At 33.1% G+C, this 24,702-nt stretch overlaps 2 protein-coding genes across 2 annotated transcripts in view; both read right to left on the minus strand.

The window, feature by feature from the left end:
- LOC136983078 (uncharacterized) overlaps positions 1 to 24,702 on the minus strand; it is a 139,947-nt gene that overhangs the window by 56,738 nt on the left and 58,507 nt on the right. Inside the window, exons 5-7 of the mRNA XM_067279711.1 lie at positions 9,206 to 9,322; positions 8,988 to 9,087; positions 2,108 to 2,182 (exon numbers count right to left, since the gene is read on the minus strand). Of these exons, the coding sequence (XP_067135812.1) occupies positions 2,108 to 2,182; positions 8,988 to 9,087; positions 9,206 to 9,322 (292 nt within the window). The remainder of the gene's footprint in view (positions 1 to 2,107; positions 2,183 to 8,987; positions 9,088 to 9,205; positions 9,323 to 24,702) is intronic.
- Positions 9,405 to 12,398, minus strand: LOC136983070 (cytochrome P450 3A25-like). The gene is made up of 4 exons (XM_067279702.1): positions 12,265 to 12,398; positions 11,828 to 11,924; positions 11,670 to 11,722; positions 9,405 to 9,513 (listed from the first exon to the last, which is right to left on the minus strand). Exons 1-4 carry the CDS (start codon positions 12,327 to 12,329, stop codon positions 9,405 to 9,407), a joined length of 324 nt encoding a protein of 107 aa, XP_067135803.1. The 5' UTR covers positions 12,330 to 12,398.

Genomic DNA, 24,702 nt, shown 5'->3' on the forward strand with positions numbered 1-24,702 from the left:
TCATAGGTTTTTTCCCAAGTTTGGTTTTCTGTGCCTGTGGCCCTCATGATTAGGCCACACTAGACGGTCGCGGTAATAGAAAAAAAAAATTATGTTTAAACATAGTTTTGTGGAGGCCCCTATTTTGCGGAGGCCCTAAACACCAGCCCAAAAATGCCCTTATGTAAATCCGGCCCTGTCAAGGCTCCCGAATAGTCCACCGAACAGAGAATTAACATATAGCGATATTTAGCAGGTTATTATCTCTATGATGACATCGTTTGCTATGTGTGGTGGCCGGGTTCTGAATTAGCTGTAATACCGAGGTGCAATCAGTATAGTTAGAATACTGGGAACTGTTCAGCGTGCTGTTACTCTATTGCAATGTTTTGAGTATGGCCAGTAACCCTGCTTGAAAAACAGAGAACTGTTAATGAAACCTGTATCTGTAGCTGTGGACTCGGGAGTCGGCTGCTGTTTTGTTGTAAACAAAACAGCAGCCGACTCCTGAGCTTAGCTTAGATCTATCCGTGTAGATGTTTATTTCCGTGTGAGCCCTAGAGTTAATTCTGACTGATGGATATAATAAGACTTGATGGTAGACCATATACGACACGGTCTACGTACCAATAATTACTTACGCCAGCAACACGTAAACAGATGCAGTTAAAAAATCACACATATCGAGGAAGTTGATCTCTTCCCAAAGGAGGGTGATACTGCATATCGCCGAAGGCAAGGTCTATATAAGAAGGTCAGGACACGCGTACTGGAGCCGCCATTTTGGCCTTTTGGAGTCGCATGTTTAAAAAAAAAACTTGTACGAGCAGTCAGTTTTAAACGACATTAATTAAACTAATTTATGCAATTTTAGTTTAATGAATGTCGTGTAAAACTGACTGCTCGTACAAGTTTTTTTTTTTTAACATGCGACTCAAAAAGGCCCAAAATGGCGGCTCCAGTATGCGTGTCTTGACCTTCTTATATAGACCTTGGCCAAAAGCTACTGCACTTGCATCACTTCCACCCTGCAAATTATTACTAAAAAAAGCCCATATTAATATGCTCTTAGAAAATCACGCAAAAGTATGGAACATACTCAGGGGCAGCAACATCATTACCAGTGATGAAACTCTCTATGCCAACGAAATATAGAGAAACCAATAGAATATAGGTCTACCATCCACTCTTATCGCCTCCATCAGTCAGAATTAACTCTAGGGCTCACACTGAAATAAACATCTACACGGATAGATCTAAGCTAAGCTCAGGAGTCGGCTGCTGTTTTGTTTTACAACAAAACAGCAGCCGACTCCCGAGTCCACAGCTACAGATACAGGTTTCATTAACAGTTCTCTGTTTTTCAAGCAGGGTTACTGGCCATACTCAAAACATTGCAATAGAGTAACAGCACGCTGAACAGTTCCCAGTATTCTAACTATACTGATTGCACCTCGGTATTACAGCTAATTCAGAACCCGGCCACCACACATAGCAAACGATGTCATCATAGAGATAATAACCTCCCTAACTCTGTTTTCTTTAACTAGACAAAAACTCGCTTTGACCAGTTAAAGCGAGAGGGCCGACGAGCTAGCGAAATCTGCAGCGCAGGAAAATGATCTTTCTATTTTCTACGCCAAAATCCCCATTAAACAGATTAAAAACATGTTTAAACAGTATCTTATTAAAGAGTGGCAACTCCAATCGAATGACAATCACAATCATTGACTTACAAATTTATCCCTGCAATCGAAGGCTACATCAACAATAACTAACTTAACATTAACCACCATATCACACAGTTTTTAACTGAACATGGTAGGTTTCACTCTTACCTCAGACGTTTTAATTTACAACAAACGAACCTTTACTCCTTTTGTAACTTTTGGATGGTAGCGAATATTAAATCTTTCACTGCATTAGTTTAAAACTAGAAAGACATCAACTGAAAACATCAGTGAATGAAAATGGGGATACTTGGCATGATGCACATAAGTACCTACTCAAAAAACAAAACTACAACTACTTCAAAGATTTAATCATGAAGTACTTCACTATCAGCACAGTTCCATCCTTGAGCCAGTAGCATTGGCTCTTCCTCAGTGACTTGCTCATTCATGCTTACTGTAAACTGCAATCCGCATGTTCATATGTATGTTCGTCTCACGCTCATTCTCTAATATGTATCGAATATTAGTACCTGTCGCGCAACAAAACAAACAAACAATGAATGTTTTATCGGGTATTTTAATGTATGAATTTTATTGTCGTGCCTAAGCTTGTTTACCCTACTCGCGAATTACTATCTATATGCACTCTCTTGGCACAATCTTATGGAAATGTTTATCAAACACTATGGATATAACACTCTATTGTATATTACCACCAGCTAAGGACGACAGTGCTCCTATTGTATTTCTGTATTATACAGGCAAAATAAAAATAAAAAATAACCCATATAAGCGTGGGAAAAAGCAAAGGCTAAAAAAAGATTAAACTTCAGAATATTGTTCTTTCACTCGGTGAACAGCTATCTGTTATTTGCTGAAAAATTCTTACTGCTCAGTCGTCTTACTAAAAGCAATATTAAACAAGATGGAAGATGGAAAAATGAATTCACATAAGCGTGGGACAGATTGGAGAGTAGACGAAAATATATAGCAGTAGATATGGGTGTAAGATACTATCTACGATTTTTTAATATACGTAGTGTATGTACTGTACATTATAATAAACAAGTGAGACGGCAAAGTCATTCTTGAAACGAGACCGTCTCGAGAGCCGAGCAACGCATGCGCAAATCTCGCACTCGTGCCTGTTTGTAGAAACAGTCTCAGCAACTTGTATTTTATTTTGACCCGGTTCTCGGTCCTCTGACTACCTACAAGTTTGGTTTATTTTATGTGCGCGTGATTTAAGCACCAAATACTCTGTGCCAAATTGTAACACCTGACATGTACTCATTCATCCCTTTAAGGTGTGCAGCCGTTGACAGCAGCGCGATTTTAGAGACGAGACACAGTCTCCTCAAAAATGATTTATATAGAGTAAAATTCATTAAACTGCTAACGTAACGTAAATAACAAAGTATTGTAAATTTCAAGAATCGAAATCAATTGTTGAAATTTACAATCGCTACTTAACGTTGTAATATTTGATGGTTTTAAAAAGATATTCTGCCAATAAGGGCCGTCCATAAATTACGTAAAAGCGATTTTGGCCATTCTCGACCCCCACCCACCCCTGTGTAAGAAACCTTAATATTTTCTTTGATCCCCCCTCCCCTTCCCTTCCCTATCTTACGTAATATTTAGGCAAGATTTTATAGAAAGATTTTAACAAAAAAAAAATTTGTTTACGAAACCCTAAAAACCTTAGGTCCAAAATATATACCGTATATCTCGGCGGATAAGACGACAGTTGAATCATAAAAAGAGGCCCCGAAAATCCGGGGACATCTTATAGGACAGATATAAGCTAAAGCTATAAAACTTCGACGAAAATTTATACCTCCTCTTATCTGAAAGTCGTCTTATCCGTCGATATATACGGTAATTATTAATTAGTTAATTATCAGGTCAGTCTATAAGTTCATGCGTATTTTTATCTACAAAAAAGATTTGCTGTAGGTGTCTATGAACAGTTCCATGGGATGAATTTAAACGTTCCATAATTTCATCAACTGTTAAAGATGGTTCTGCTTCAACTAGTGCAGAGAGAGCATCATCGTCAAAGTCAACGGGTCTTCCAGTACGAGCCTTATCCTCCACACTAAAATCATTGTTTCTAAATCTTTCAAACCACTTCTGCGCAATCCTTGCACTAATTACTATTTGATTATGCACAGTATTTATTTTTATGGCTGCATTTGTAGCATTCTCACCACTTAAAAATAAAAAGTATAAAACATGTCTTTTGTATTCGTCGGTTACTTCCATTTTAAGGAAAATAAACAACTGAAATGTTCACAATTCTGAACAGTATTATATGAATGAGATCCAATTTAACACTTCAGTGTAAAAATTATCACATTAGACTGACATTTTTAACAGCAAAACAAGATTTTTCTCAAGGTCATAGAAATGCGCATGGACTTATGGACTGACCTGATAATATGTACTACTATTTATAAAAGACTTTATGTGAACAAATTTAAAAATATAAAAATTTAATGAATTCGAATGAACAATTTATTTTAAGAACTTTATTTTATTAATTATTATCTATCATTCATCATCATCATTTAATTAACGTTATAATATTCATTTTTATATTAATTTTAATTTTAACAAAAGGACGCAGAAAACTTTGACAGATCAATTAGCACGTATAAACAGAAACGTCATACAAAATAAAACAAGAGAGAATAGAAACCACATTCCGTTGCCATATTGATTACATCTTGGCTAAGGGCAAGAAAATAAACTACATGCTAATAAAATGTGCTAGGTGCACCTGGAAACTAAATCATAAAGCTTGTAAATTCTATATAATGGGGCAATACAACCAATGCTACTTTAGCTGGGGTCTTGTAACTGGTAAAAATTCAGTATCAAGTAAATTACTTTCTTCAAAGACAGTTTGCCATCAGAATTTCAAAGTGTTGCAGAACCGTTTCTACTAATGCTTTTCTGATACTAGCAGAGCACCTTCCTTTGCCACTATGCATTATAGAAAATGTTCTAAACTACTACATCAGAACTACAAACATCAAGGCTTAACAACAGTCTCTAGTGCTATCTACGGCTGTTCATATGCTACCACTTTGCAATTACTTTACTATCTCTGATCATCACCCTGTAAACAAGTTATCCCCAGAGTACATTTGATGTCATCTGCTTCCTCCATGGAAAACCATGCAGCATTAATATCTACACGGGTGTTCGTGTCGGCTCAAGTATCTGTATCTTCCTCCAAACTGACATATTTTACCCAAAATATGTTAGAAGGTACAGATACCCCCAAAGCTGAAGCTTTTCAAGCTTCTATCAAGCTGAAGATGGTGTCTACCAAGCTGTTCATGTTAGGCCACTTAACTACCAAACAAAACTCTTATCAACATTTACAGTGATTCTCAGTCTGTCCTAAAAGATCTATTAAATCCCAATTGCAATAGCAATAAAATCACATATAAACAGCACAGTGGCGTGCCGTCATTGGAAGCGATGGAAGCGCCGATTCCACCTTCCAATGACCTTCCCTTGTATTTTATAAAATATAAATTTTCATATTTTAACGTACAGCATTAATTAAAATTAATTTTTTATTATAACTGCATTATGTATCTTTTACAAATTTCTATACTACATGTGAAAAAAACGATAAGATTGCTATTGTATATTCGAATAATTCAGTGGCGGAAGGAATGTCGAAACCGGGTCGGTTTCCAATCAGCCAGATTATATAGGCATTGGCACATGCGGTTTACAGAGCACCAACCTCACCCGGTTTAGCTGGTAGAAGCAACACACGCATAAAGCGTCCAACTTTATATCTCGGAGCGGTTGTGGGCTGTTAGCCGCCTGTAGATATTCGGCCACCCTCGCCCGATAGAATCATGAGCAGACTAGATCAACGGCGGAGAACCCCGGCCCGCGGGCCAGCTACGGCTGGCGAAAAGTTTCTATCCGGCCCGCGAGATCTTTAATAGATTATTAAATTGGAAAAAATAACTATTTAATAGTTATTTTTCCAATTCTTTGTAATTTTCGAAAATGATAAGAGAAATAAATGTAGTAATTAACTTTTTATTTATTTATTTCATATTTGCAGACTTAAAAAATTACAAGTCACAAGAAGGCGTCAATTAACTACTACGGCCCGCGGAAAAAACGTAAAATTTATTCTGGCCCATGTTATAAAAAGGTTGCCCACCCTAGACTAGATTTATAACTTTATCCAACCGATAGGAGTTTACTGGTATGTCATTATGATAGTTCTGTATAGTTGACAGGAGTTTTAAAAAAATCCATTAAAATATTTGATAAATTTATTCTGCGTTTATTCATCTATCCCATCTTATATTACTTACGGATTTCAATGTTAAACCGGTGATATTACGATTTAGTATGTCCCATCTGTAAGGGGATGCAGAAAAAACGTGTACAATTCTAGTACAGTGTTAAAAAATTAACTGTTACTTTGGCAGCATCATCTACAACCAAATTTAATGAATAAGACGTACAATGGTACAAAAAAGCTCTAGAATTTATTTTCTTTAAATTTACGATTTATGTATCGATTGTCATAAAAATTTTCTTTCCACTTCTTTCCCAAGACTACAGATATTCAAGTACAAAGTAACCGGTTTCGACTTATTTCTACTTAAGTAGTAGTTAAATAATTAAGCGATTAGGGAATTAGAAACATATAAAACCTGATGAAAGAGCCGAAATTTTACTTAAACAGAAGCTTAACCGAACCAATCTCTTGCCAAGTACAGTGGGGTCTAATCTCTTCATAATATTAGATGTAATAAAGACAGAAATTTTTCCAGTTCAACGAGAGTGACCGAAAAGTTGTAAATTTTGGAAATTTCCGTGAACACTCGGTCTTAAAACAAATTGGTTAGAAAACGAACGGACAATCTGTTAAGTCTAACATATTTAGATTTTTACAGCTATGGTGAGAAACGTTTAAAATCTACAACAACCTTGTCGCGTCCTTTGAGATATACTAGTGATGCGACAAAAGAGGCATTTGACATTGACCGGTATCGGCACCCTCGGGATTTGGCATGCACACACCTACCTGGACCGTCTCTGATTCCATTCATTAGCCATTCGTAGGGAGCTATTTCACTAACTTGTAAGTGGATTGTTTTAAGATTTAAAAAGTAAAGAATATTTTGTTATTTTTATGTACGTTTCTTCACAAAGTTATATTTAATTATAAGTTTCTTTAAAAGTATATTCGTACAATTGAAAAATTTTTTTTACTTAGCATGTATATTCATCACACATTTTGTTTTACTAAGTAAGTTTTTTTTTTATAATTTTAATTTTAGCCCTTATATCGTGGCTAGTGATTCAAAAATTTATTTTAAAAAAGTTTTGGTTCAAAACCATATAATGAAAAAGAAAACATTATTAAAAGAGAAAGACCAATGCCTAAATTAAATATAAATACGTCAACAAAAAAATTTCGACATTTTCACCATAAAATTTATGACGAATGACGATTCTTTCGTAAAATTGAAGCAATTTGGAAATCAAAGCAAAATAGAATTTAACTTTGGTAGACAATATAAAATAAATATTGAAAATTATAACAAGATAATTACGATTAATAGGTATATCTAAATTAATAGATGTTATATGTTTTTCTCAAAGCAAGAATTGGCATTTAGGGGCCATAGAGAATTTATTGAATCTAATAACGAAGGTAATTATATGGAACTTTCTTATTTATTAAGTACGTCAGATAATCTATTAAAAATACATTTAAAGAAGTATACAGTTTTTCTGGCTTATCGAACAAACGAATACGAACGAGCCCTGACGCGCAATTAATTGATTGCCCCTGTAAGTCCGCTTCTTACAGAAACACAGCTTCCCTATCATCAAATGTCATGGCACGCCACTGATCCAGCACCATATTAAAAATCTCGTGTTACTGGCCATACTGGCATACTAGGAAATGAAAAAAAAATGACTTTGAGGCTAAGTCAGCTGCAAAGGAAACTACTGACTTGGACTACACTCACATCCCTCTCTCACGTAGCAGCCTTAAAATTTATTTTCATGACAATACTATGCAAAAGTGGAATCAACAATGGTTGAGCAGTAAAACCAGTAGAATAACAAGACTTTATTTTCCTAGCTGAATGCAGGTTCTCATCACCACTTACAGATCTTACGTTTGCTACTGCTCAACTACTTACTGAGTATTGTAATTTTAGAAGCTACCTGGCGATGTATAACCGGGCAGAAACTGCCTCTTGCTTTTGCTCTACAGAAAACCAAGACAACGTCGACCATATGATAAATTTATCATTGTCCAATTTACGATCAAGATAGGCTTATTCTGAAATTAGAATCTTTACGCTTGGTTTCAAATGGTTCAGAAGCCACTGTTTGATGTTTTTTTTTACAATTGTGTTCAAAAAATATGGAAGAAAAGACTATTCATAATTTCTAATTTCTAGTTTTACATTTTAGTTTTTACTAAAAGCCAAATACTAATTTTATGTTTACTTTGTATCATGTATTTTGGTTTATATATTCTTAATGTTATACTCCCATAGGAGTGGTGCACTTATTCTAATAAAAAGAAAGAGAGAAACCATCAAACGGCTTTTCTCCCTCGATAAAAAATGTGAAGAGCGTGAGTCTGCTGGCGTTATTATTCTATCACGTCACACCTGATGGCGTTAGAACAACGAACGTTCTTAATAGAAACCGCCAAACTGAAGCCAAATTCAAAACTGCACTACTCAACGAGATCAAAAAATAATAATATTACGTAAGACGAAATCTATTACCCCCTACCCCTGAGTAAGAAATCGTAAGAAATCTTTGACTCCCACCCACCCCAAAATACCTTACGTAATTTATGGACGGCCCCGTATCAAGATAAACTTCGTTTAAATAGTCGGAAATAATAAAGGTTATCGATATCCGTATCAGATTTGTCAGCCATCGTGTTTCTTTCCTGATTTATGGAATAAATTTTAATTAACCGAAACTATCGGTTAACTCAGCCGGCAGTTTATCCCAAAGATTTTTTTTACATTTTCTATTCTGTGGCATTAAGGGGGTCTTTTTTTAATGACGGTCATAGTGACTCACAATATGATGGCAACGTGGTGAGAGACTGGACTCGAAATATCCGGACAGACCACTCCCAAAAATTTCAGGAGTTTTTTGACTCGATTAGTTTCGTTTCCTGGTCACTAAGAGCAGCAGGCTGGTACTTTAAGTGCTCACCATCCGGCAGTCTATCTCAAAGACATCGTTGGGTGTGTACACAGGTATAATTTAATTTAAAATAGTACTAAAATTAACAATATACTTGCTTATTAACATCTACTTCCTTTCCATCTTTGGATTCTTCTATGATATTGTTAATAAATGTTTGGCAACATTCATCCAATGATTTATCCATCTACAAAGCGTTAGGGAAAAATCAATTATATGAAATTCATTTCATGCTGTTAAATTTTACTTTAATATACATTTTGATATGTAAATTTGAAGCAAAAAGACGAGAGAGTAATTCGTACCAGTCTCAATTTTCCAGAAGTGAAACTGGGTGACATCATACTTCTCAATTGTTTCCATCTTTCTCCAGTTTGCATGAATAATCCTCTATCCAAAATTGGATTTCCGAAACGAAAATCCTGAAATTTTGTTTATTTTATTGATTATTTTATTATCACACAATATTTATTAAAACAAATATTTATTAGTGTTTTCATTATTTTAATATTTACCCTCTGACCCGAAAAATAATGAAACTCCTTCACAAAAAACAGTCTTTATCAATTCTGGATCCGCTATGATTAATGTAGGATTCGGACCTTCGTAAATACTAATAAAATAAAAAAGTATAAACAGATTTATATATTAAATAGCTTACAATTAAAATAACTAATGCCACCATTTATATTAATTTACAATAACTCAGGTTATTCGGTAACATATTAATTTATTTAATACAGTACCATTTAATTTAGTTAGGAAATCTTTAAAGGCAGTAAAAATAAATAAATTTTATATTTAAGTTTTCGGTTGAAGTTATTAATTAAACATCGAATTTTATGCAGCACAGATTAAGCAGCAATTCTCATAGAACATTTGTCGTTTCTTAGTTCAGAATTCCGAACCAATTTTAAATAAGCTTCGTAAAAAACATCACTTTTGTATTATGATAAAATGAACTTATAAAAATCAGATAAGTTTTTAAATAGACAATACGAATAGATTAATTTTTATTACCTTATCCATAAATAATAATCATAAAACCATTTATCTTATCGATAATATTAACAATTTGGTTTGTTTTATGATACAAAATATACTCTTGCTTATACGTATACAAATTTAAAATTGGTTCTTGTAAAGCGTTTTAAATTAATTTTTAAAAAATAACTCTTCTACCAATCAATAACAATTTGAGCGAAATAATGGAAGTATATTTGTGGTAGTTTTAATTAGAAAACATATCTAAAAGAATTTTTTGTTTACCATATTTATTTTATTGAGCAGGGTCAGCGCCGGATTAACCCACTTTGGGGCCCTAGACATTTTCTTCTTACCAGGCCCCTGCCTGGCTATAATATAATATAATAGAAAGATTAGAAGTATGAAATAATCTAATAATCTTAACCTTTGTTGCTATTTTTTGCCTAGGCAACGCCGGTCTCATCATCTTGTAGTTAATATTATTCTAATCGCTATAAAAAAATTCTAAATTATCGAAAGAATTACTTTCAATAAGAAGAAACATAAGAACACATTTTCTTTAGATTTTAGAATTCACAATAACCATATAAAAAGTAATATATTTTTGTTTATCGGTTTATTGTATACAGTTGTCCAACAGAAAAGTAAACTATCTTATTTACAAATCTATTCAAAATAGAGAGTTTGACCGGGCCCTCCAAAAAACCGGGCCCTAGACATTTGTCTCATTTGTCTATGCGAGGATCCGGCCCTGAGCAGGGCGTCATCATATAGTATGCAGTTTTGCTCTTGTCTGAGATGTTTGCCGTGAAAGTTGTGATTTGCTTTTAGGTATGGTGTTGTTATTATACAGTAATTGATAATCAATTAAATACAACGAAATATAAGAGAAGTGCGCTTCAAAAAATTACTTTACAACATATAATTGTATGCGAATATTTAAGTGGGTATTATGTGGTAAAATACAATAAATGAAATGAGGATAAATTACTAACATGCTGGGAAAATAAAAAAGGTAGTTGTGGAAATACCTTTGCATTAAATTCTTGTAAGTGTTTATCAACGCTAACACAATTTCGGACACGTGCGCTGCGTATCTCGCCGACCACGGGATTGCGCAGCGCTGTTACCTATCTCGTATACGTAGGCGTGTTGCCCCTCGCCACCCACTGACACCAAAAATATAACGCTTACCTAGATGATATCTTTTAACTTATATGAATGTTTAACGGAATAATATACAGCCTATGTCCACTTTGAAGGTCCATTCTAAATATTGGTGAAAGAATTTTTGAATTCGGATGAGTAGTTTCGGAAATTATCGCCTACATGCAAACTTACAAACTTACCTTTCTATAATATTAGTATAGATTAATTCGATTCTTACTTTTACTTAATGACATATTAATAATTTTTAATCTCTTCCTCCTGAACTATCTATTGTTATGTAACACTTTAACGTCACATTCAAGTTACAATTATAAAATAGTGCGTAACTTGTTTCTTTCGTTTGTATCATTTGCCTAATTCCATATAACTTATTTAAATTTTTAAAGTATCCATCGATTTATTTTTATAACAGATCGATAAAAATTATTATAATTTAATTTTAAAAATTACTTGCTACTAAGAAAGTATTAATTATAAAAATTAACTGTTTAAATAGTTCAATGTGATTTTAATTTAAGTAATATTTTTTAAGTCATGTACGTCTCAGTTATTTTTATAAAGAAAAAAAATTACTTTGCTAAAAAATTTATTGCAAATAAATAATTTTATTACCCAAATATTTTCCCATATTTGTTATACCATTCCTGTTCTTGTTTGCCTTGATTCTGGAAGTAATTTTAATAATGATAGATAAGGAATTTTCAGTTTATACTTACGAGTTTAATAACTTAAAATATTTTTACACTGTAGAAAATAAAAAATAATCTTACACATTTTATATTCCAACCTATTGATCCAACCAAAAATTTTGGAGGCACTTCAGGAATTCCTCGATTTTTCCAATAACCAAAGTTTCTTGTCATATACCTAAACAAGCAATTTTTATTATTACATTCGTACTATCAATATAACAAATTATTAGTTTTGAGTACTATTGATGCAATTATATTACATGTAAAAAAATGTTATTGCTAAACTCTTAAAATAATTTTATAGTTTAACATAGTGTAATGTATTTAAAAAATTAAAAACTATTAGCTTAAATATTGTGAATAGAATATGCACAACGTATATGTTAAATGGTTTCTTTAAAAAATAAAATAAAACATTATTTCTAACAATTTATGTTTATTAGTTAATACTTATGTGATATATATATATCACATATGTAAAAAAGTAAGTAAAACGACCACAATGATGTACTTACATATAAAAAGCCAAGAAAAGGCCCAAAGGTAACAAAATATATGCAGGAATACCAAAGAAATCCATTATTTTGTGCAGAATATCCAAATAGTAGTGGTGCAACTGGTGATTTAAAACAATTATATCAGTGCATAATAATCAATTTCTATCAATTGAATAGAATAGAAAAGATAGTATATCTGCTTATATAATTCAGTAATCTATGGAACAATATCCTGTTTTTGTTGTGAAATATTACTGTTACATTTCTTATAAATGAATGAGAAACGGATGTTCGCATATAAAATACGTTCATGACACAGTACTGGTTGCAAAGATAATAGAGGGCTGTCCTTTATCCTAGCAAATGGCTTAGCCCTGAGTTAGAAGCGGAAAAAAGAGGGAGGAGATAGGGGATTAGATGGAAGAAGAAATAAAGAAAAATAGGAAAGTTGGAAAAAAGCAACCTTGAGGCTCCCATGGGACCGATGGGTGCCTGCATCTCTTTAATTAAAAATACCAAGGATACAATAGTTTTAGTGTCTTACAAAGAAACAAAAATAAAATACAATTGTAGATCTAATATGTAGATCTAATTGTAGTTTACGTCACTACATTGTGTCTTCGAAAGAAAAGAAAAAAAAATACAATTGTAGAGTTATTGTGGAAGGACTTATTCCCCCTTCGCAAACAAAACATATTTAGAATATTTACAATATGAAACTCTGCTTGGGTTTCTGAGAGATCACTCAGTTGTGGGTTTCCAACCATTGGACTTACAATGGGGCAGTTTGGGGACAGTCGACCAAGCAATTGATGTGAGTGATAACCGTACTTGACACACTTGTTAATAGCAGAATTTATAGTATCATTTATTCTTCTTTTCGTTGTTTTATTGGATAGACTATGTGGGGCGGGTTCCTTTCAGTCGCTGTCCTCAGTTGTTGAGTTTGTGCTACGTTCTCCTTCCTCGTCTTTGCTTGTATTTTGTTCGGTTTCACGAGTATCGTCCTGTGTCCGAATCTTCTGTCGATGATATGGCCGTATGAGAGTTTCTGTGTCTCGAATGTATTGTTCGAGTGCTCTAAACAAGGTTTTATTGTTCACAATTTCTGTTTCCTTTGGAGGCCAGTTGAATCCTGCATATAGGCACTTCATTTGGAAATGTTCCCGTTCTTTCTCGTATTTTTTGCATTCGTATAAGTAGTGGTACACGTTGTCTTCTTTATCGTCGTCTGTTTCGCAGTACATATTGTCTACTTTCCGAAATCGGAAGAGATAAGGACCAAAATTCCCGTGCTGTGTGAGGCACTGAGTTATGCCAAAGGATGGGTTGAAGTGCTTGTTTTTAATTCTGTCCGTGATGTTTGGGAAAAATTTGTAGCACTGTCTACCCGTTTGTGAGTGGGTCCACTCCTCTTGCCAAAGACTGGTCGTGATGGTTTGAATTTTCCGTTTTATTTCTTTGTGCGGGAGCCTTTTGTATCCAGTTTCTGTGTCTGATGTTGTGGCCCGTTTGGCCAGTTTATCGGCCAATTCGTTATATTCGTTACCTCGGTGGGCTCGAATCCAATTGAAGTTAATCTTTTGGTGTTCGTTCAAAAGATCCGCTAGGCCAATTAGTTCGTTTGCCAGTTTGGAGTTTCTTCGTTTTTGTTCTAGTATATGTAGAGTTGCCTTACTATCCGTGTATAACGCAATCGGATTCTTGTACTGGTTTTTATTTTGTTGTATGTGTTTAAGGGCCTTAAATATGGCAAACATCTCAGCTTGCATAATTGTGCAGTGCCTCTCGAGCCGGATTGATGCTTGGTATCTGGTTTTGTTATTGTTATCTTTTATTACTATTCCACTCCCAACTCCTGAGGGTGTAGAAGACCCCGTCAGTGAATATCTTCTAGTGTGTGTTGTTTCTGGTTTCCTGATTGCCAAGACTTATCTCGTATGTTTCAATTTGTGCAGGATTCACTATCGCTTTCGTCTTGTCAACTTCCTCTGTATCATAGTTGATGATCTTGTCAATCAGTTGTTTGTCATTGAGGAGAACGCCATTTTTGATTTGGTTTTGTTTTTCTTCCTCTGATAATCTTATTAGATTGATTATTTTGAGGTTCCATTCCCAGATTAATTCTTTTGCATACCAGTGAATTGGTTTGATATTTGCCAAGATTAATAGGGCATCTGTTGGGGTGGTCCTGTAAGCTCTGATGGCTGCTCTCCTTTGTATGGCTAGAAGGCGACGTTTGTTATGGATTTTCTCTATTGATTCTCCCCATACTTGGACGCGGTATAGAATCGCCGGCTCGATCGCCCCCTTGTAGATGAGTTTCGTGCTTTTGGTATTCATCCCCCATGTGTTCCTATTTAGGTGTTCTAACCAGTTGGCTCTCTCAATTATTTTTTTGTAGGTCTCTTCTATATGGGTCTTCCAGCTCAGCGCCCTATCGAAGTAAATTCCCAAATATTTGATATTTTGAACATTTTTTATGTTATTGTTTCCTATTTTTATGCCAATTGACTTTTTTAATTGTGTTCTCTTATTTTTCCGTGTGCAGACAATGGCTTCACTTTTGTGATGGTTAATAGGTTGTTTATTACGTTGACTCCATTTGTTAATTTTATCTAATATCTTCCTCTTTGAGCCTATCGCTGTTTTGGTGTGCCACCATAACCAGCAGGTCATCCGCAAATGCCTGAATTCGTGTGTTTTCAGTGTCAGGGTTTTCGTCCAATAATGTACAAAAGCAAGGTTCCAGAAGCCTGGTCCGGCTCTGGAGCCCGTGGGCAACCTCTTTCGACTTGTCTAGTGATGCTAAAGCTTTTGGTGTGGTATTCAGCTCGACGGTCGTCTAGGTAATCTTGTATTATGGCCTTTATATTTTGTGGGCATTGCGTTTCGTTAAGTCTTTTGAAAACCGAAGGCCACCAGAGGTAGTCAAACGCCTTCTTGAAATCGATTTTTATTAGTAGTGCGTGCTGGCCTTTTCCCCATGCCCTGAGAACGAATTCTTTTACTTTTGTTACAGCTTGTATTATTGAATTTCCTTGTCTAAAGCCATATTGGTTTTTGTTCATGTGTCCATTTTTATAGAGGTGCCAGTCTATTCTTTTAATTAAGAGCCCGTCGAGAATTTTTCCCATCACTGGTAGTAGGCTGATGGGGCGATAGTTGTCTGGTTTATTGGGGTTTTCAGTTTTTGGAATCAATTTTATGTTTCCATTTTGTGGGAAAAACTCCCAAACTCCTGGCCATTCATTATATAAATGTACCATTGCAATAGGAATTTTCTCATGTACTGTACATGTGTACCTTTATTACCATTTGGCATTTATAACTGCAAGAATTATGGAATACCAGTTAAGTTCAAAAGTTGTCAGAATACATTTGTTTGGGTAGACATTGTAAAATATTTAAGCGTGTTCACAAACTCCATTTTACATATATTTTTGTATAATTAAGCATTTAAGTCCTGGTGATTTTTCTTGTGGTCGTAATCTGGTGATTGTTCTTGTGGTATGTAATCATTTACTCTAATAAATTAATGTTTTCATATAATTTACATCCTTTATTGTGTGTATTTAAATAAATTAGTGTATATTGTTAAATAATTGTGCTTGTATCATTTAGATAACAACGAAAATTCCAACGAATTAATAGATGATGTACCAGTACCAGAAATGCTTGAACCTGAAATAAGGGTGACAAGGTCGAAGAGAAAGAAACGGCCATTGGAACGACAAATAAATGAGTTAATAAGCGAAATTAAACGAAGTAATGCTGTTTCTGAGGAATTGGAAAAGAAATCAATAAAAATTGCAGAGGAAGGACTGCAATTACAGAGAGAAAGTATAGAATTGGAAAAAGAATTATTATCCATAATAAAAATGTCTTAATTAATTTGAAATAAAAATCATTTTTATTGTATGTGATCATTTATTTTCCTCAATTGAAAATACATCTTGATGATTGCGGGAGGACTGCAGTTATAAAGGCATTAAAACTTGAATCTGTATTAAAATCTATGAATAATTATTAATGAAATTAAAAGTAAAAACAATAATTGTATTAACTATATAAATATTTATTTTCCTGACTTTATAAATGAATAAAACTACAAACACTAGACAAATTTTCAGTCAAAGTAATTTATTTCAGCTTAATGTTAGAGTATATAAATTTTATAACAGTCTCCTGATTTTCAAGAGCTTGTTTAATTAACAGCAGTTACAAGGAGTTTCATTTAACACTCAAATTATGAGGACTGTTCATATAAACATAAATTAGTAGAACAAACAGATATTAAATAATTTTAAAATTCTAACTATTAGCAATGTCAAAATTTAAAGTACAACGATATTCTAGTGAACTTCTGAGTATTATCCTGTAATAACTCTTGTTTTGAGAACTTAATTTAAAATCTTATAATCTTAATCTTCATCCCTAAAACTTCTTGCAATAGCATTTCTAATTGAAATAGCTTTGGTGTTGTTTATCCCTATAACACAAATTCTCTCTAATGAACTATCAGACTGATTTATTTCATTAAGCCATGTTTTCTCTATTGGATCATCCCTCTTCTCACACAAATTATGTAATATACAACAAGTTTTAATTATTTGTTTTGATATATCAATCCTATTATCCATTCGTTTAGAAAGTCTTCGAAATCTTGCTTTTAATCTTCCAAAGGCATTTTCTATTACTCGTCGAGCTCTAGATAATCTAAAATTGAATGTTTTTTCCATTTCATCCTCTGTTGTACTTGGAAATGGTTTCATTAAGGTTGGCTGTAAAAGAAAAGCAGAGTCACCAATAATTAAGGTGGCACAACTTCTCCACCAATTCTTTCCCCTAATTCTAAGAAGTTTATATTTTGTAGGCATGTTAAAAGAGAGTTAGAATTTTTAAAAATATGTGCATCATTATGTCTTCCAGGAGATCCTACATTTATATATGTAAACATATATTTGGCATCCGAAACAGCAAAGAGGACCACAGAATACCATCCTTTATAGTTGTAATAGTCAATGCAGTCGTTTTTGGTGGTGAAATAGGAATGTGTGTTCCATCAATTGATCCAAAACATTGTGGAAAATTCCAAATCTCGTAAAAATCACGAATTTTTAAGTCAATTTCATTTTTATTCTGTGGAAACTGGATAGCGGTAGACATTAAATTATTTATAACTGCATTGCAGAAGTCTATAACAATTTTACAAACGGTGGATTTTCCCACACCAAATAGATGTGAAATAGTCCTATATTCAGACGATGATGCCAATGTATATAGAGCAATTGCTACTCTTTTTTCTGTAGAAATACATCGTCTCAAGTGAGTGTTATTTCTTTTCATTTCTGGTAATGCATAACGTGACCAGACGTCCCGTTTTGAACGGAACTGTCCCCTTTTAGAGTTACGAGTCCCGGTGTCCCCGAAATAAACTCTGGGACGCAAAATTGTCCCGTTTTCTGAAACCGCGAGAAAATTTGAGTAGTCGAGCCGGCCGGACGCGATCGGTGTGCGAGAGCAAACCGCGTCGTCGGTTGACGCGACGATAGCCGAGAGTGGCGAAGACGTCATCGCTCGCGCATTGTTGACTAATTGTTTGGCAAATTTTTAGTTCGCCCACTTTTCGATATTTGTTTTGTTGTTGTTTGATGCTCGTGTACCTAGTAAATAACTTAAACTTCTTTTGTTTTGGAATCATAAGTTAAAATGCCGAAACGCAAGTGTACTGTACGTTCAATGTTAACTTACAAGCAAAATATCTGTTTATCAAGCAAATAGATACTCCCTCAGATGTCAGATGTGAAAAGTGTCGTACAGAATTTAGCGTTTCCCATGGTGGTGCCAGTGATATTGAACAGCATTTAAAGTCTGAAAAACATAAAAATGCCGATCGTACCGCCGCTTCGAGTTCTTCGATGTTAACCTTTTTCAAGAAATCGGACGCACCAACTTTAAAAGATTTGGATATCGCCGCGGCAGAAGGTGTCTGGGCTTATCACACGATACAAGAAAACCACAGTTTTCGCTCTAATGATTGTGCGTCGAAATTAATTCAATCATGTTTTGATCCCAAATTTACATGCGCGCGTACGAAATCAGAAGCTATTGTAGTAAATGTTTTGACGCCTACAGCAATGAAAGAATTAAAAGATAATCTTGATAAGTCCAATTGTATTACAATACTAAACGACGCTTCAAACCACGGTAACAAGAAAATATACCCTATTCTAGTGCGCATTTTCAACCTTGCGTAGGTGTGCAAGTAAAAATTTTAGATCTCCAAGACCAACCAGGTGAGACTTCTGACATCATTGTCGATTATTTAAACCAAGTGTTGACAGATAATAATTTGACAGCAAAAGTCGTGGCATTTTGCGGAGACAATGCCAACGTCAATTCCGGAGGTGCGGCTAGGCGAGGAACTAACGATGTGTTAACGAAATTGCAATCATCACTGAAAAAGCCATTGATAGGTATTGGATGTGGAGCCCATGTAATTCACAATGCAATAAAATCTGCTGCAGACAGGCTACCCTTAGATTACGAAAGCATTATTGTGAAGATATATTCATTTTTTTATGTTTACACGATTCGAGTTGAAGCTCTAAAGGAGTTTTGCGCCGAAACTGAAACGGAATATCAACAAATGCTCGGCTATAGCAAAACTAGATGGCTTGCTCTTATGCCTGAGTAGTAGTGATTTGAGTAGCACTGATCACAAAATTAATTTTCTAATTAAAATAAAATTAATTTAATTTAAATTTGTAATAATAAGACAAAGTTTCTGTATTAATTATTTTATATAAGATATATGATTGGTCGGTTTTTGATATAAATTGAGTTTTAAGGAAAGTTAGAATTTATTTTTAATACCAAGATTAAAAATTGCAATCATGGAGAGATATGGTTTTATTATTACTTACGACGGTGATAGAAATTATTCTGTTTCTCCTCGTTTGTACAAGTCAATAGATACGTGTATTGCTGCGGTAAATAATTTTTTTTTCGATATTCCTGATAATCTCCCTATTGTTTTACGTTATTTTAAAGTTAATGATGAAATATGGAAAGGAAATGGAAAATTCGGTTTTATAATTGTTGACGAGAATGGAAGAATTTATGAAGTTAGTAATAAATTATATTATTCGTTCGAGAAATGTTCAGAAGTTATGAAAGAAATTTATATAGAAAGGAACAAAAAGAATATATTAATATTTAGGGAGATAATTTGTGGATCAAAGCATTATAAATTTACTAAAGCTTATAAGTTTGATTAATATGTATTTCAAACATCCTAGTAACTGTATAATCGTTGGACCTTCTCAATGCGGAAAGACAACATTAGTGAGAAAAATTATTCGTAACAAAATTTATGAAAATACATTAAAAAAGATTCTATGGTGTTATTCCGTATATTTACCGTTTTTTCACGAGGAAAAAGATGTTACATTCATGTATGGCTTACCTGAATCCGTGCAAGGATGGGATTTAATAATAATTGATGATTTGATGCATGAACTCAGTTCAAAAACTGCATTTTTGTTTACAACAGAGTCTCATCATTATAATGTAAGCGTGATCGTAATAATGCAAAATTTGTTTCCAAAAAATAGAATTATGAGAGATATAACTTTAAACACGCATTATTTGATATTATTTAAAAATAATCGCGATGAAAGTCAAGTAAGTTGTTTGGGACGGCAAGCTTTTGCTGGTAAATGTGATTTTTTTTATGGATGCATATAAAAAAGCGACAGAAAAGGAATTCGGTTATTTGTTATTAGATTTTCATCCTAAAACGAATAAGAAATTTTCTGTGAGAGATTCGTGTTTTCCTGACGAACAAGGTATTTTTTGGATATACTTACCAATAAAATGAAGAACGTAAAGAAAAATTATCATATGTTAGCACTTTTGTCTAAGACTACTCCTTCTCAACGAAAAGCAATATTGAAAGAAGCTACTCCGGATCAAATTAAAGTTTTGTGTGAAATATGCGATAATTTGCGGAGAGGAAATATACCTGCCGATGTTCGTAAATTACAAAAATATAAAAAAATTATCAGGAAATTAAGTGAAAAAAATGTTCCTTTAAATACTAAGAAAAAAATTTTAGTTAATCAATCTGGTGGATTCCTTCCTCTTCTACTGGCTCCGTTATTGTCTATGGCAGGTGGACTAATTGGTAAAGTAATAGGAAAAAGAATCTAATGGCGAAACAAATGGCTCTTGTCCCTCCTGAACTGTTGTCAGCATATCGAAAACCTGAAATAAGAATTGGTAATAATATCGAAGAATTACTTGAGACTGGTGATTTATCTGATGATAGTAAAGTCAAATTATTAAGTCAATTAATTTCGAGATATCAGAGAACAGTTCATGCGCCAAAAGAACCTGTTAGAGTATCTGTTGTATCCGACAAAATCGAAGAAACGGAATCTCAACCCGAAGAAAAAGCTGTCGATGATGCATTTATTAAACAAATAATTTTATCTGTACCGCAATTATATCAAAAATATATACCACATTTAATTGATAAGTTGAATCAAAGTCATTACGGATGGAATTCTAAAGGTGAATTAACAACCGATGGAAAACCTATTTTTGGAAGTCATATAGTAGACTTAATTTCGTATGTAATGAGAAATAGAAAAACCGCATTAGTTCCTGTTGGTTTTAACGAATTTTGGGACGGTTTAAAGAAAATAAACATTCCTAAAGAGTGGATTGGAAACAAAAGTTTGACAACATTAGCCTGAAAAAACACAGTATCAACCAGCATCAGTCGAGACTCCCGAAGAAATTTTCTCTCCAAGACTATTTCACCAGTGGAAAAAATCTAAGAGGAAGAGGAAGAATAATTCCGAATGGAAAAACTTTTAAAATCGATATACTATAATCCTAAATCTCCAGCATCTTTTGGTGGTGTAAGTAAATTAGTTAAAGAATCTAATTTACCACAATCTGTTGTTAAAAAATGGCTATCTTCTCAACTGACTTATACACTTCATAAACCTGTAAGAATTAAATATTCGCGAAGAAAAACTAAAAGTTTTTATCCTAATGACTTATGGCAAGCCGATTTAATTGTATTAAAACAATTTTCTAGATTTAATAATGGAGTAAAATACTTACTAACTGTAATCGATGTATTTACTAAGTATTGCTATGTAGAACCAATAAAAGATAAAAAACCTCAGTCAGTTTTTAAAGCTTTCAAAATCATTTTTAGAAAAAACATTCCAAAAAATTTACAAACTGATAAAGGAAAAGAATTTTATAATAGATTAGTAAAAAATCTTTTTAAAAAATTTAAAATTAATCATTATTCTACTCATTCTGATACAAAAGCAGCTGTTGTCGAAAGATTAAATAAAACTCTGCGGAATAAAATATATAGATTATTTACGTATCGTAAGTCTTTTAAATATATCGATAAATTATCTGATATTGTAAAAAGTTACAATAATAGTTTTCATAGAAGTATCGGTATGTCTCCGTCAGAAGTTACCCCTCTACATCATAGCATGATTTTCGAAAAGTTGTATGGTATAAAAGGAGGGAATACATTTAAATTTAATATTGGTGATTTTGTTCGAATCTCGAAAATACGTAAAACATTTAGTCGAGGATATCTACCAGGTTGGACAAAAGAAATATTTGTTATTCACGATCGTTTTTCATCTCATCCTCCGACGTACATATTGAAAGATTTAAATAATGAAATTTTAGAAGGAAAATTTTATACAGAAGAATTACAGAAGGTGACAAAATGATGCAGTCTGACTTTTTTGTAACTCTGATAAGCAATGCTAGCATGGATTTATTTCCTGAAAATAAGCAGTCTAATTTCACTGTGAAAATGAGTCCGGCTATTGATTTACATGGAAAATGGGTAGTCGGTCTGAGCGAAGTTATTATTCCTAGAAACTGGTTTAACATATCTAATCATAACAATGATTATACTATTACTAAGCATAAAATTAGAAGAGAAAAAATAGAAGATAAAACATATACGATTCCACTAACTACAGCTAAAGAAAATGAAGGAAAGACGCTTTTCGATTGGATAAACAATAATATAGTTTCCTTAACTGGCTCTAACTCGGTAGAATTCGTTTTAGACAAGGATTATAAAGATGTAAAAATAAATGTGAAGGAGGGATTCGAGTTGCATGTTACAAAAGACAGTGCTCACAAATTACTTTATTTATTAAATTTTCCACTGAAAGAAATTATATTTAAACAAGACACTTCAAATTTAATATTGCGGACTGGGTCTAAGGAATATCTATCAAATCCCGTATTTTACAAGGATCAATTTATAATTTTAATAGAAAGAAATAAAAAAGTTGTTGAAGAAATCGATGTAGAAGAAAAAATTTTTATTCCTATTGGATTATATTCATCAGCTGAAAAATTTCTCGGAATTTTTAAATATATTAAATTAGGATTACTGCCTAATAACAAAATCATTTTAAAAGTTCCTAAAAATATAACGATTGAATTTGGAAACGAATTAAAGGATTTATTAGGATTTAAAACACAGAAATTTTCAGCAGGCGAATATGTAAGTGAATATCCACTTGAATTGTCTGCAGGAATTTCAGAAATTTTTATTTATTCAAATATTGTTGCTTCTCATCATGTGGGGGATATAACAGCTCCTCTTCTAAGAGTTATACCAGTTATGGGAGAAAAGACCGATCAAATAGTTAAAGTTTATCCCTCACCTTTATATTTTCCTTTGAAAAAAAATTATATTGATACTATTGAAATCGAGTTGAGAACTGCCGGTGGAAAAGAAATTGTCTTTTTTGGAGGAAAAACATTATTAGTTCTATCTTTTAAGCAGTTATAAATAGTGCTTAGTCTTATTTGTTAATATTAGTTCATGTTTGAAAGTACAAAATGAAGCTCGATCCTAAAGATTGTATAAATTATTACTGTAATCAGGCGGGAGGAACGATATACAGACCTGAGTTACGATTTCCTCTCACACGACAATTAGGAACAGGGAATTATTTTGCGGGACAGCAAATACAACGAGGATATGGATTTTTTGGAGATTTATTTCGTAAATCAATTCCTATTCTTAGTAAAGTAGGAAAATATCTAGGACGAAAAGCATTAAACTTTGCATCAAATGTTGGATCGGATGTAATTAGCGGGAAATCATTCAAAGAATCTACAAAATCACATTTAAAAGATATTGGTTCTGAAATAAAAGATGATGTAATTAAAAAAGTACAAGGCGGATCTGGTATAAAAAGAAAACGAACGAAAAGATTAATTCAGTCGCAGAATAAAAGGCGAAAACTAAAAGATATATTTACTGAGTGAGAAAATGGATCCACACTCTTGTCCATGCACCAAAAGTGAGTTGGATTTATTCAGTACAGTTTCAACTCAATTAGCTATTGACAATACATCAGAAGTTATAGTACATCCTGTCGCAACAATTTCGGATAGTCGAGCACCAATTGAATTTTATGTATCCGGTTCTGGTGAAAATTATATCGATCTACATTCAATTTATCTACATGTTCAAGCAAAAATTGTAAAGAAAAATGGAACAGATACTGCTGTAGATGAAAAAGTTGCTCCTGTCAATTATTTTTTAAATAGTTTGTTCTCTCAATGCAGTGTTTTTCTAAACGACAAACAAGTAATTTCACAGGTTAATTATCCCTACAGAGCAATTTTGGAGGCCTTATTATTTTACTCAAAAGAAGCACAAGAATCCTTTTTAACGAGTGCATTATTTTTTAAAGATACTGCACAACATATGGATTCCATAGAAAATAATGAAGGAATGGCTAAAAGATTTAATATTGGTAAACAAAGTAGACTAATAGATTTAGTTGGACGACTTCATATTGATTTATCACATCAACCTAAACTGTTAATTAATAATGTTGATTTACGAATTAAATTAGAAAGATCAAAAGATAATTTTGCATTAATGGCAAATAATGATGATTATAAAGTCATTATTAAAAATGCATCTCTAAAAATTAATAAAGTAGATGTTAGTTCATCAGTTCAAATTGGAATAGAAAAAGCATTGCAAACAGGTATTATAAAAATGCCATTCCGCAGAACAGATATTAAAGTTTTTACTTTAAGTAGTGGAATTCAGTCTACAAATATATCAAATGCTGTTATCGGTCAGTTACCTTATAGAATTACAATTGGTTTGGTTTCAAATTCGGCATTTAATGGAAATGTAAAATACAATCCTTTTAATTTTAAAAATTACCATTTAAATTATATATGTTTATTAAAAGACAATCAAATGATTCCCCCAAAACCATATACTCCTGATTATACAAATAAAATATATGCAAGAAATTTTATATCATTATTTGAAGATATAGGATGCATTAACCATCATAAATTTACAAATATATCTTACGACGATTATAAAGATGGCTATACTTTATATTG

Source organism: Centruroides vittatus, unplaced genomic scaffold (genome assembly GCF_030686945.1).
Source record: "Centruroides vittatus isolate TY-2023 unplaced genomic scaffold, ASM3068694v2 contig_875, whole genome shotgun sequence".
In the NCBI taxonomy this organism is placed as follows: domain Eukaryota; kingdom Metazoa; phylum Arthropoda; class Arachnida; order Scorpiones; family Buthidae; genus Centruroides; species Centruroides vittatus.

What these genes read in the sequence shown, in the direction of transcription:
- LOC136983070 (XM_067279702.1), bottom strand. Translation starts at nt 12,329, where the DNA reads ATGGATTTCTTTGGTATTCCTGCATATATTTTGTTACCTTTGGGCCTT. An exon ending in CTTTTCTTGGCTTTTTATAT is followed by an intron (nt 11,925 to 12,264) that starts GTAAGTACATCA and finishes TTGCTTGTTTAG; the next exon opens with GTATATGACAAGAAACTTTG. An exon ending in AAATATGGGAAAATATTTGG is followed by an intron (nt 9,514 to 11,669) that starts GTAATAAAATTA and finishes TTATTTTATTAG; the next exon opens with TATTTACGAAGGTCCGAATC.